At 37.2% G+C, this 14,514-nt stretch overlaps 1 protein-coding gene across 1 annotated transcript in view; it reads right to left on the bottom strand.

The window, feature by feature from the left end:
* Positions 1-14,514, bottom strand: part of TBCD (tubulin folding cofactor D) — a 118,643-nt gene that overhangs the window by 89,485 nt on the left and 14,644 nt on the right. The window contains exons 8-13 of the mRNA XM_054393655.1: positions 11,701-11,746; positions 8,801-8,933; positions 7,501-7,643; positions 6,849-6,909; positions 6,208-6,282; positions 2,870-2,964 (exon numbers count right to left, since the gene is read on the bottom strand). Of these exons, the coding sequence (XP_054249630.1) occupies positions 2,870-2,964; positions 6,208-6,282; positions 6,849-6,909; positions 7,501-7,643; positions 8,801-8,933; positions 11,701-11,746 (553 nt within the window). The remainder of the gene's footprint in view (positions 1-2,869; positions 2,965-6,207; positions 6,283-6,848; positions 6,910-7,500; positions 7,644-8,800; positions 8,934-11,700; positions 11,747-14,514) is intronic.

Genomic DNA, 14,514 nt, shown 5'->3' with positions numbered 1-14,514 from the left:
TGACCAAGAGCAAGGTTTAAGTTAAACCAAAGAAAGCCTATACCAATTTAACAAATGCAGTTTATGTTCACTTTCAACTGAACCACTATGAAAACAACACTGAAAATGTGATGATCTAAACAGTTTAGGTGTCTAATCCTCTGAGGTTAAACAGACACTGGGCAACCTTTGTACTCCAAGCCTAAAAGGTTATTTATATAATTTATTTCACCTGAGGCAGGTCTTATTTCAGCATTCAAGTATCACCAAGGATCAGTTTCAGTGTCCTACATACACCCCAAATCTATTTTCTGCTTCTATAAATGTGTATATAAACTTGCAATTTTTCAAATAAATCGCTGACCTGTACATAAAATATATGGAAATTCATTAATGAACACAGCCACATCCGCAGCACTATCTGTAACACATTTTGAAGAAACATAAGAAATTGTTAGCTACATTTTTCAGTTTACAAGTATAATTTGGCATGGAATACCATTCAACTTTGAAAAAGGAGCTTTCTTCAGTGAAAGAAGTTGATGATACAGATTCATTAATCCATAATGTAGCTCCATAGGAAAAACCAGATAATTCCCTCCACCTTAAAGCTGCTGTCCAGCTTATCCACACTTCTACCAAAGTTTAACTCAAATAAGGCTGTTCCACTGTATAAACACCTCATGTAAATGTTCACAGCCTAAGTAAAACAAACCCAGACTAAGTATTACTCACTTCAAACTATGGGGAAACAGTTCTCATTGGTTCATTAGGAGAAGAGACTCATCACCTGCCTAAACTTCACACTAGTAAGGAAGCAGAGCTGCATCCAGTGCAATGCAGAGTTCCCAGAACAGACTAGGCTTTTCAGTTTTGTCTTCTCTCAACCAAATAACCTGAGCTCTTTCAGTATTTCCATGTCAGTTATTTTCTATTCCTCTCAACTCCTGCTGCTAAAGGCTGGCTTTCTTTAAATAACCTTTTATCTGTGATGTCCTAAGATGAGTACCCTGTATCACAGTTTTACTAGCAAGTAAGACAGAAGGGTCTTACTGTTCATGTCTTCTTTTTCACCATCTTATTCCACTGAGATAAATAAAATTGTTGGTTGATGTGGATGACTCACAACTCCTAAGTCCTTTCCTGCATAACTACTGACTAGAAGGGACTCACATCTTTCATTGTGTAGTTACTTATCCCTAACTAGGAACACTACTATATACTTGTCCTAAATTCTTAAATCACTTTGTTAAGGACAACTTAAACATAAGTCTGCCTTTCAAAGTACAACATAGTTCCTCTAAACATCGTGTTAGCTTTTCTTCCATCCTTCAGAATTCATTCCTTTGTCTTTCTCCAAATCCTTATAATCAGTTTTGAATTTCTACATTAATCGTAGATGGGATAACTTATAGAAAGCAAAACTGACTAGGTCAGACCTACAAATTAAACTAGACTATACTGTATTTTGTGTAATATTTTTTCAAAGCAATTTAAATAGAAAACAAGGTCCATGAAATCAAAAGTGGAAAAAATGGTACAATGTAGAGTGCACCATGGCTATCCTGCAGCCTAGAACTGCTCAGCAGTAATGAAGGTTTGACCGTGATCAAGACCAGACATGATTTGTCATTACCAGTTACATTCTCCACCATCTTTGTCTAATTTTATGACAAAGTCTTTCCAAATTTTATCCCAAAAAATTCAGACTATCCTGTTTTAGTCATCCCTCCAAAATATCATACCTACCTGCAGTGACTTTTGCAGTCCTATACAGTATCAAACTTGCATGAAACTTCCAGTTTAGATGAAAAAACAGTAATTCTATTACATGAGGCTATCCTAATTCCTTGATAGAGGAGCACAGTTTGGGTTTTGTCAGATCTAAAATGGAGGCTTACCATTGGGGGGTTTCTCATTCTTAAAGTTCGGGAGTTTTAACCGTTTCATCTTTATCACAGAAGTGCAAAAGTAATTAAAAAAGAGCCAACTGAAGTTGGCTGCACAAAAAACTCTCACATGCAAAAGAGAGACTACATTGGACATGAATTCTTTTTGCAGAGACAGACTAACAGAACTGCCTTAAATGAAATTAGCTTCTTCTAGAACAATTCCACAAATGTTCAGAACAGCAAGATCACTTACTAGTGTGAAACATCAGGTTTGAAGCGCTTTTGAAAATTAGCGCTCAACTTCTCTGTCCAACACAGGAGTACCAGATGAGACCAAAAGAACCATTTAGCTCATGATACTACTGTAAAAGTGCTCAGGAGTAGATGTGCACTACTGCATTATGCTTTTGTCACTGCAGCTCTAAAAAAAACTGACCAAAATCACCAAAGAGAGAGCTACTACTTGACCATTAATACCTCCTTGTATGTATGTTGACACATAGAGAACACACACAAAAACAATTCCTTTGCCCTGTTATTTTTCTTTCTGTCCTGGTATTTCAAAAACCCATTAAAAATGTAAACAGTTCATGTATAAATTACATTAAATTGGCCTCTGAAACTTAATCAGAAACAAACAGCATAAGCTACTAGCTTTCAAGTGCAAGTTAGTCATCAATTATTTAATGTAGTCTATTTACATAATGACACTAACACAACATAGAGACATACAGAGTTATTTTTATATAACTGTACAAAGAAATATGGGAGGGAAGAAGAAAGAAGAAAACCCCATGAAATTAATTTAATTTCAGAAAGAAAAATTTATTAAGTATAAAAAGACACACCCAAGACAATGCTTTTGACACAGATATCCCCATAGGCGTATTTTTTACTCTAGAATTCAATACTACAGTCATTATTCAGCACACTCACATCAGCAAATTCCAGTCTGTTGCCATGCATTCAATCTCTAACATTCAGCAACTAGAACTCACCATCTGAAATTCGCGAAGGCAGTAACAATCCTCTTCTGCCTAATTCAGCCAGAGCCAGGCATCCACCATGCCATGCATTGTCTGTTTCCTGGAAACTAGTTTTAGAACAAAGACAAGGATTGTTGAGACCAGCCTAAGACCAGTTCCTTTTTGGATTTAGTTTTTCATGGTGAATTCCTAGTATTTTAAAAGACACACAACCCACAGCAGCATGTGTTTGTGTTATTAAACTTGCTAGACTTCTAAAATATCAGAATGACAAGCTGAAGATGTTTTCTTTCCCATTCTGCACAATGTAAATGCTGCTGTAAACACAATCAAATAAGCAAAAACCCCATTCATCAAATAGAAAAGTGACCTCAATACAGAAGAATACAGTACCTGAAACTCATCCAGAGAAGGAAAACAATTTTCTAGTACACTGGCAAAAGATGCAGATTTATAGAACATACCCTAAAGAGCTAATGAAGTTAGTGCCAAACACCATCCTCAACTAGCAAAAGAGCTTCAAGGGATAGTTTCCAATAAACACATTATATGATCTTATGCAGTAAGCAAGCAGTGGTGGTTATCCATCTTCAAAAAAAAAAAAAAAACAAAACAAACCCAAATCACAGCAACTTATAGTGAACACTGTAAAAAATACTCAGAATCATAGAATCACAGAATGACTTAGTTTGGAAGGGGCCTCAGAGATCATCTACTCCAACCTCAATGCCATGGGCAGGGATACCTCTCAACTAGACTTGATTGCTGAATACTACATCCAGTCTGGCCTTGAACACTTAGTCTCCCTCATCTTAACACCATTCCTCTTTGTCCTATCACTAGACAGACTGGCAGATAAAGAAGAGGAAAGGGGAAAGGCTGCACACTGCACAACTAAACATGCAAAAAGTTCTTTTTGCATTACACAAAGAATAAGAACCTAAAAAATAAAACACTGAACAGATCAGTCACATGAAAGCTCCCTGTTGCCCAGTATCCTGTCTCTGCCATGGACCTACAGCAGATGCTTGGCCAAAGACGAAGCATAAAGAATCATTCCCCTTTTAGCAATTGACAGCACAGACTTCCCAAGCCACAGGCTGCAGTCAGAATGTCATATTTAATAACCTCTGATGGGACTCTCTTCCATTAATTTGTATAATCCCTTTTTGAACTCCCTTTACACTTCTGGCTTCCATAACATCCTGTGGCAATGACTTCCACAGTTTAATTATAATCGCATGAAAAAGCACTTCCCGATGCTTCCCAGCTCTCGTGTTATGAGAAAGAATAAACAATTCCTCCCTTTCCCTTTCTTTCATATTTATGATTTCATGTATCTGCATTAGATCCCTCCACCTTTTCTTTCCATGCAGAAGACTCTCCATCAGTTCACTTCTCAGTGATTCAGTTTTGTTCTATCTTCCTTTCCCAATCATATCTAACATTCCATTTGCCTTCTTTCTTGTGACAGCTGCTGAGCACTCCACTGACACTGTCAGAACTATCAGTGACTTGCAGTTCTCTTTCCTGAGCAGTAACAACTGGTTTACAGCTCACTGCAGTTTGTCCTAAGTGTCTTAGTTTGCATTCACTGGAAATTATATTTCATGCGTTGTTTGCTATAAAGTTACTTAACTTAGGCTTAAATAATATTTCTTTTCTGCCACCTTTAAGTTTCACCACATCAGCTAGATTTAAATCATCAATTGATTTCCTCACTCCATTATTCACCTTTGTTTCCAAGATCCTTTTTGAATATATTAAATAGCAGAGTTCACCTAGACCCCTGAAGGAATTCTACTGATGATTTCACATTACATTGTGAAAAAAGATCACTTATTCCCTCCCTTTCTCTTGTCTTTTATGTATCTACATACAAGAAATCCTTTCTTCTTATCCCAAGAGACAACTGATAAGCAACTGACTTATTTTTGTTTTGGTCACTAAATATTTAGTGCAGGAATACAGAAGATTCCCTTTGTCCTTGTCTACATTTGTTCCCAGCTCCTTTTGAAGAAAGCAGGTCACTCAGTTATTAGTTGGATTACTCATGCCTAGGACTTGAAAAACAAGGAAAGAAAACACATTGAGTGCAGGCCTTTGAAGCTCCAAGGATAATTGAGATCAGCGGCACCTCTTAAATTAAACACAGTAGCACAGTGAAGTAGTGGCTAAGTGGATCCTTTCCTTGTAAGTTTTTAAGACTTCATACCTTTTTTTTTTTAATGTGTTACTCTCTGAGCTGGTATTGTTAACTTGAACTCACAAACAATATAAGACTTTTTTAAAAACTGAGTACATCTGAGTGATAAATTGAACATCAGCAACATTTTGCTGTTAATAAATTCTTTCTGTTACTAGATCATTCTAAACACTGGCTTAGAACTTACAGTTCAAGTACTCAATGTACACCTGATGAGGCATTTGATTTAAAAAAAACAAAAAGAATGTGATTCTTGTTTAATAATTTAGGGCTTTACATATTCTACATGGATGCAAACAAGACATCCAGCAATAAAGTGCATCAAAAAACATCCTAGCAGCTACATGTGATCAAACTGAAGTTTCAGCTAGCCCCAAAGCCTCTCTCTGACAAGGCCAATAGCACATGCCTTAGCTATAGTGTAAGAACAAGCATATTTTAGGTATAAGAACAAGCATATTGCAACACTCTCCAAAACACTTCCAGACTCTGGCAGATCATGGACCTCTTTTTTGTTCAGGCATATACTTTTAGCATCCACAACATACTGTAGTAAGAAGTTAGAAGAGTTCAGCTATGTGCTGTGTGAATAATCACCACCTCTTCTTGATGGCAAACCTGGCAACTGTTCCTTTAGTTTCCTTCTCATAAGATAAAATCTTGAGGGCAGTAATTCCCACACTGTTCACTTCAGAAACCTCCATTACACCCCACTTATTCCTCACTTTTCCTAAATGTTTTAGCCTTCCCTCACACAGAGATTGTTTCCTATATTCAGTGATCCTCCGAACCCTTTTGAATAATCATTTCCAGGTCTACTGTTTCTGAAGATGCTCACAGCACTCAAGACATGAGCACACCAGAAATTTTTCGAGCAGCAAATTAATGAGCATTTTTTATGTGTAGTTTTCCAAAGTGTAACTTCAGCCCTTCCACAAGGCTTTAGAATGGGGTCAAGTTAAAGAATTAGGAATAACTTCTTTACTGAACACCTTCAGGACACCTATGCCTTAGAAGATTTTGTAACCTGGGAGAAATGCAACAGAATTCACAGATTTTTAGACCTTTCTTCCTAATTGTTGTCCTCCTGCTTCATAAACAGATCTGTTTCAGATGCATGTAAAGCATAAAGTAAGATTTTTACCTAAAACAGTCCAACAGAGATGCAATCACGTCATCTGCTAATTCTTTGGGAAGTCTTCCAGTTATTCTACCAATTCTACAGAAGTTGAAAGAAAAAAAAAAAAACCACCGGTGATTCATTAATGCCGAATATGATGAGCAAGTCTTATATAAAATTTAGTTACTGGAAACATTTTCCTCAAGATTCTCACAGATTGATATAGAATGGTTTGGTTTGGAAGGGACCTTAAAGACCACCTAGTTCCCAACTCCCTGCCCTGGGCAGGGACACTTTCACTAGACACAAGTTGCTCAAGGTCCCATCCAACCTGTCTTTGAACACTTCTAGGTAGGGGACATACACAACCTCCCTGGGCAACCTGTTCAATTGTCTCAGCACCCTCACTGTGAAGAGTTTCTTCCTCATGTCCAGTCTAAAGCTACCCTCTTCCAGCTTCAAGCCATTACACATCATCCAATCACTAGGACTATCCCAATCAGAAAAAGATACAAACATGGCTTTATATCATGAGCTGTGTTAAAGCCATTTGAACTAACTGTGAATGCTGACAATATACACACAAATTATCAATCATGGATCACATCAGACTGCATTTCTATGCTCTCTACTTCAATTTAATACAGTAAATATAAGAAACCTACCCCTTTGCTGCAGACCACCTGACAATGGTGTCCTTGTCTTTCAGTCCAACCAACAATTGCTCTGCAGATAATTTCAAACAGAACAGATTATTCTTACTTAACAGCAGAAATATTTCTTAAAATGTTTAAAATACATTTTCTTAACATATCTGTCTTATTTTAAATAAACACATTTGTATTTGGATTTCTTCTATTTGTCACATGAGAATGTTTCCTAAAAGCCAGTTTGGTTTGAAATGTTAAATACTGGGGAAGATTGAAAACTGAGGTCATGTTGCTTTTTTCAGTGGTTCTTTGAATTATTCAGTTATAGAAGTCTTCTGATGCAATTTTTGCCTATGTATTTGCAGTGCATCCACCAGAAGCTAGCAGAAGACCTGTGGATGACTGCGTGCTAATACATTATTAGAGAACACTGGTAAAACGTACGTCAATAACTCCATCCTCCAACTCACCACAATAAAATTTCTGCCTAAGATGCTGAAATCCAAATCATTTGACACAAATATAGTGTATGGTAATCAGTTGCAGAGACCGAAATTTTATATTCTTTCCAGTTGACCACGTTAGCATGTGACTTTCTTAGCCTTAAGCAGCTTCTTTTCCAATATATGTTTAATTTGCAGGCAATTTCTGTCCAGTTTTAACACACCTACAACATTTTCAATCTCTCCTGGAATGTCATATTCCTCTTCATCATCAGCTTCGTTAGCAGCAACTATCAGCGCCTTATTCGGCACAACTGGACCCTGAGCTTGTAGATTGGCAGCCAGAGATCGACAGCCACGCTGATATCTGAAACAGACACAGTTAATTTCTTTATCTGATTTAATTTCCACCTGAAATAGGGGCAAAGTGTCAGAAAGCCTGCTTTACAAGTTACTACACCTCTCAGTGTACAGCTCTCCAGTTATTTAGTGGTTGCTTTAAAGGAAAAGTATCCCACTCCCCTTCCTCTTGACCCAGTTGTCTCGTTTCCAAGATGAGAAGAACTAGATATTTAAATGGCTCCTTTTCATTACTCTCCCTTTCCTGTTTCAGTATAACCTATTTTCCATTGCTGACAATAAAGAAAGGGCATGGAAATTTTGCCTAAAAACCTCACCAAAACCAAAAAAAAAGCCAAACAAAAAAAATAAAATCAACTTATTAAAAATTGTTTTTTAAATGTTAAAGTGAGCTTAGTACTTTCTGACCAAGCTGTGCTCAGATATTTAGCCTGTGGTACAGATACATTCTTACAAAAGATATACTTTACATGCTAAGCTGACTTTTGCCATTGGGCAAGGTACACTCTCCACCTAAAAAGAATTTTCTATGCCTAAGGACGTTCTCAAAAGTTGGTAAAAGAAACACAATAAAAATAGTCACCAAGGGAGCCTGCAATTTTAAAATATCAGTGCGAGAAATCTCAAAAAGACTTTGCCCTCTGGCAACAAGTAAAACCAGACACCAAAACCTGACTAATATGCAAAACCGAAGTGGGATTGCAAACCAGTTTTCCCCTGTGAACTTTCTATCAAATCAGAGCAGGGCTATGTAATGGAAAATGTTATGTTCCCTCTTACAAAATTGTATTAAATCAACTTCAGTAGCAAAGGTCACTGTGTTCCCATCTTTACCAAGTTATGCATTATATAGGAGCAGGCTTCTGCTTGTGCAATGTACAACATGAAGAGTCAAAGGATTTGGCTTGTCACAGCACTAGTTTACTATACCAACATGGGGGGAAAAAAATACAGAAAAACTAAACGCAGCAGAAGAAATCTACTTTTTCCAAAGAGCACAAAGAAGAATGCGTTTGTTCCCACATAACAAGGGGACTGATTTCTTCTTTTATCTTTTAGGGGAGGTTAGGAGGAGAGAAGGTCAGCAGTCAAATAGATTTAGGTATTTTTAAGCTTTTTCAGTGCTTTTAGACTTATTTTGAACTATTTCAGCTTGAAACTAACCTCCACTTTGCTACCTTTGGTTTCACAAATGTCAGTCCAAGTCGCTGAACGAGTTTCATCCCCAGCTTGCGAAGAACCATCTGATTACTTTCTGACAGCTTGCAGTTATCAAGACACTCAAGCACAGTAGCAGCTGTAAAAGAAAATAAACATGCTAGGAAACTGTTTTTAAAGAAACCTCAGTAAGAACATTTTGAAACGGTTCAAACTTTAGTAGAAGATTTGGATTTTTAAAGGTACTCCTGAAAGGCAAATGTCTTATAGTCTACTTGTAGTAGCTTTGACACTGGTCAAAAAAAGCGATAATATCCTTTACCTACCAAACAGGAAGGTTTACTTTTGGCTATGAAAATTATAATGAAACTAGATTCTGAAAGCGTTATGCTAATTCCCACTGCATGTAAAACATTCAAGTATCTTTCAGGATCTAAGAATTTTCAGCAGCCTAATAAAACCAGGAGTCAGGAAATCCAACTCATTTACTCTGCAGCCAGTTTCTGAACACTAAGAAAGCATTCCCTTTCCTCATTTATTTTCAGGCAGCACCATCTTTATTCCTTTGGCACGGAAATTTTTATGGTGATGAATGTCCATAAACAGCCATGAGAAATACTGTGTGTGTGTAAACAGCAACAAAACCTTTCATTTGGGCACATCAAAGGTAACAAAGTTATCTGTCCAGCAAAGTGAAAAAAATACACAGACAAAAGAGAATCTTGAATTAATGAGTATGAAGTTCCAGGATTCAAAGTCTGCACAAGGAACACATTCTTGTCACAAATAAAAATCCTTCTGCATTTTCAATCTGAAACAATTAATGATTGCTTTGAAGGCCGGTCATTAGTTAATACAGACTAACACCCTGGGCTCTGAAGGACCCATTCTTCCTGCTACAGGCACTGCAAACACGGAATCACACTGGCAAAATACTCTGCGACCTCTTACTCAAGTCTCGTATCAGGATTTTCAAATCACTGAGATGAGAGACATAACAAATGTTTCCAAGTCTGAGAAACTGCAGGATGAGAATTAAAATGCTCCACAGTCTTTTGGCTTATGATGCATCCTGACATGCAGAAATATTATTGAAATAATACATGCAGACAAAAAGGTCAAGCTAACAATGACTTGAATACCTTCCAGCAACCTGGATTTGTTTGCAGTTGTAAAAGCTATGCTGGCTTAGTAGGAAGAGACCGCAGAAACATCAATATTAACAGATAGAAAATAAATAAATAAAATAAAAACCTCTTCCATGTCCTTCCAACTCTTGAATCACTAAAATACTTCAGACCCATGTAAATGGATTCAGAATTAGTGCTTACTTTTAAATCAAGTTCTAGATTGCAAAAGATTTCAAACAGTATCTACCTTTGACATTTTTTTCCTACTTACCAGATCTGCTATAACCTGCAATAACTTAAAGTATTTAATTTTTAACTGTCACATTTTCTTATCCCAAACAGTTTCTGCCTAAATATTTGCCTTGTTAGTTGTGACCATTCTATCTTTCGTATGCTAAATTTGTTCATTGATATGTACCTGACCTTTCTCTTATTACCAGACCGATAACTACTTAATATTTATTCTATATGCCATAGATCAAAACATCTAATTTTACCAACAGGGTTACAGTTGTGAGCTGAACATCATCTTTTCATATTGATCGTACAGTACTGTATTGTACAGTTGCATCTTTAAAATTACTTATTTTGTGTCATACCATATGTTATTCAGCCTGGTTATTATCCAGCTGATCTGGCAGTCTTACTACTGTGTAATCTTCCACAGTGCTGCCTGTTACTTCAATGTGCTGACACTCCTCAGTATTTTCTCTTTGTTCCTTCCCAGCTGTACAGCACATGTCATTCCATTCTGTTTGTCTTCACTATCTTATCTCCATCTTTACCCAGAGCTCAGGCATTTTGTAAGGAAGCCTCTGCATGTCAGCTTTAGTAACTAGGAGAACGAAACACTGTTTCCAGCACCAGAACTATGAACTTTCTTCCCAACGTCAAAATAATTCCATTAAGTGAAATTTTAAGCTTTCTAAAGTGAGTTTACAGCACTGCTTGATTCTTGTGAATAGCAGAAACCCCATTTCTGGTGCTTTGATAAGCTCCCCAAACTGACAAGGTCTTTTGTAGTGTTTTGTAATTAGCCTCTCTTTACTGCTATCAGTAAAACCCTAGCTGTCTTCGCAGGCAGTTCTGGCCATATTCCAGGATTTTCAATGAGCTGAAAGTAATTCCAACATACAGCCACACTGTTGAGAAACTTCTGTGCTCCCCTTCTGGATACCTGTCTAGCCCTAACTGCACCCATTACACATTCTTTCCTCTAAATACTTATTTCAACAATATCACTGCATGAATCCAGCTGGGTCCAGAAAACAGCAGGTTCTTTAAACTTGGAGTTTCCAAAATCCTGTGCTTATGTTAAACTCTGAAGATTTTCTGCAAAATTTTTAGTAGGAATATGTATAAAACCAGTTCATGTTCACCTGAATTTTTAAGTGTTTTCCACATCTAACAGTTTATATGTTCTCTGTTTAGCTCCTGTATTATAGAAATGACCAATGAGATCACCTGCCAAATTCTTTAATGAACTGTCCCAACCCAGCCAAGTTGGGGATGTCCCTGCTGACTGCTAGGTGGGTTGGACTAGATGACCTTTAAAGGTCCCCTCTAATCCAGTGCATTCTATGATTCTATAATGTAACATTCCCCAGTGGTGTCTGCTCCTCCTTGTCACCTCTTCCTTTTTTTCCCTTTTTTTCATTTTGCACACTTTATAGCTGGATTTTATTCTTTGCAACAACACCTGTTATCATTTTCATCTTTCTTTCATTTTTGATTGGAATGGCTTTAAAAACAGCAATCAGCATATTATGACCTTACCATAGGGTAAACAGTCTTCTCTTTTGCCATGTTTAAACAACTGTGCCTGCAATTAAAACGGGGAAAACAGACGTGAGAACATAGACTTTCAAGCACAATATATTAAGCATGTAGTTCTAAAATACGTTTTCAGGTACTTGCAATAATCTGCAATGTTTAATAATTTGAATAGCATAAAAGGAGAAGCGTCTCATGGTGCAGTTTTATTTCTCTGTAACTAAATGCAAGTCAAGAATAATCCAGCTCTCTCCTCCACTCTATACACAGGCAGCTAACTCAGGGAGTGGAGTTGGCCAAAAAACCAACCAACCAACCAAAAACAACAAAACACTCAGGAGAGAATGAAAAAAAAAAAAAGCCACCAGTTTTCAGCCAAGTCAGCTCTCTGAACCATCCAGCTCAGTGCCTGGTCACACAACCTCAATGCAGCTGCAACCACAGCACCTATTAAACAGCTCATGTTGCTTTGAACCTCTAAAAAGCGAAGCAGAATTTGTAGACCATGAACAAAGGCAGAACAAGTAGGGGAAGCCTATATCCTCTGTGGGACTTCCTAACCCTGTATGCCTGCAAACTGAACAAGCCTTGCTCACGATTTAGACACCCAGCACACAATACATGCCAGCACTATGGCCACTGCTAAGACCAGGAAAGAACAGGACTGGTGGACACATGGGAGTGAGCTTAGTTATTAGCAGCAACTACACACTGACAGACAGGGGGATGCAGCACAAGCTGAGTATTTTACTCTGCTTCTCCCACAACTTTTCAGAACTCCAGGTTAAGCTAAACAAAATCAGCTATGGAAATCTGTGATTGCAAGCATGCTACAAATACTCCTCCAACAACCAATTTCTGTGCTGAAGCTTTTAAAGAAGCAAAGGATAAATAAAGAGCTTCTGAAATAATTTTATATACAACTGAATATCCCAGAAAGATTAAGCCCTAGCATTATAGTGAGACAAATGGACTATTAGCACCTGAGAAAAACATGTTACACATGGGAAGTTTCCTCAGTTCAGTTAGTATGCTTGGAAACTACTGTGCTCAGACACTTAGTTTTCCTTGCTTTGTCATTCATCAGAAAAGACATCATCTTCAATAAATATGCCTGGGAGTTAAACAAGAACAGACTTACCTGAAAAATATGTACTTTCTCACACATACCAAACACACACATGCCTCCCATATTGCAGGTGTGGTTAAGAGCAACAAAGGCAATAAAAACACCTTTAGGCTATGTACCCATTCTGTTCTGGTTTGTTACTAAATTGCATTTTAGGATCCTAAATTAGTACTTTTGATTAGCTCTACAAGCCATATAGGGGCATCTGATAATACACATGGAATTATTTCAGACTTTTAATGCTTTCATGAGTAACTACGCAATAGTATAAATACAGCAATGTACTGTACCAGTATCTAATAAACAGGGTTCTCAGAAAGTATTTCCCACATACAACAAAACTCTGCTTGTATTAAAAAGCCTAAGGAGAAGCAAAGATGACAGAAAATCTGCAAATCTTTTGTATAATTAACTAATCTGGACTGCCTCTGTGCTGAAACATGCAGAAGCTCATTTCTTCATCGCTTTTTTCCCACATTCTGCTTTAAAAACCCCTCAGATGTTTTTTCACAAGGGTAGTAGGTTCATAGCTGATGCCAGGGGATACTGCAGCATCTTGCCTTCACAACTATTTCTTTTTGTAGAAAAACACAGTTAGGAAGGCTGACATTCTTTGAATACAATCCTAATAATTTGGAGGCAAACAATATACAGTGTAACTCCTGAAGCAGAAATAATGTAGACTGGTTTGGGTTGGAAGGGACCTTATAGTTCATCTAGTTCAACCCCACCTGCCATGGGCAAGAACACCCTCCACTAGATCAGATCGCTCAATGGCTCATCCAGAAGGATAATGTAGAGAAACAGCTTTTAAATATAGCCTTGAGAATGCTCCTGGACAAACGCATTTGGATGCCTATGCTCACATTTCTCAGTATACTGTCTAGCTCCTGCAAAGACAGGATAAAATCTTCCAAACTTCAACACATTATCAGTCTTCGGTGGTTCCTAAACTCTGGAACCTTTCTACAAGTTTCTCTGTGAAATTTCACATCCTTAAGGCTAGCTTTGAATTCAGTTGTGACTCCTCAGGAAAAACATAACTAGAAGGTACCACCCCTAAGTAAGAGGTGGGAAGAAATCAACCAACGCGCAAGCAGGAAATGAATAAAAAAAAAAAAACCTCTTCAAATACTGTACAAGAAATGTCTGTAGTCCTTTTCTGAAAACAACTTAGAAACCAGCTTCACACACCTATGGATCAGTTTAGAACTTAAAAGATTCCATTTCACAAACATTTCTGTTATTTTCTAAACAAAACAGGGAAATACACTTGTTTCCTTACAACAGGCTCACTACATTTCTAAACAACAAGCTGTTTTCAAACCTAATATTCATCACAGGACATATATTCTCAAAACACTGCGAGGATTTATAATAGACTTTCAGATGTTAAAATCATCACAGCGATTGCTGCAAATCAACTGAGATATGGATTAATTGATTTTATTTTGTTGATACAAGTTTCTAGGGGAAATAAATAACCAAAGAATGCCATAGTTACTGGGTTTAATCTAAACTGTAAAAAATTGGTCCTTAATTTTTTTTGTTGTACAAAATATGTTACCTATTGATTTTCGAACAAACTGAGCTGAAAAAAATCATGAGTCTGGAAGGAAAGAAAGTTCTTTGTGTCCACTAATGTACACAGCAGGTCAGACATAACCATCTATCAGATTACTGCTGTT

This window comes from Indicator indicator, chromosome 29, assembly GCF_027791375.1.
Source record: "Indicator indicator isolate 239-I01 chromosome 29, UM_Iind_1.1, whole genome shotgun sequence".
In the NCBI taxonomy this organism is placed as follows: Eukaryota; Metazoa; Chordata; class Aves; order Piciformes; family Indicatoridae; genus Indicator; species Indicator indicator.
The sequence above is the reverse complement of the archived record's forward strand: the minus strand, read 5'-3'. Positions and strand labels throughout refer to the sequence as shown.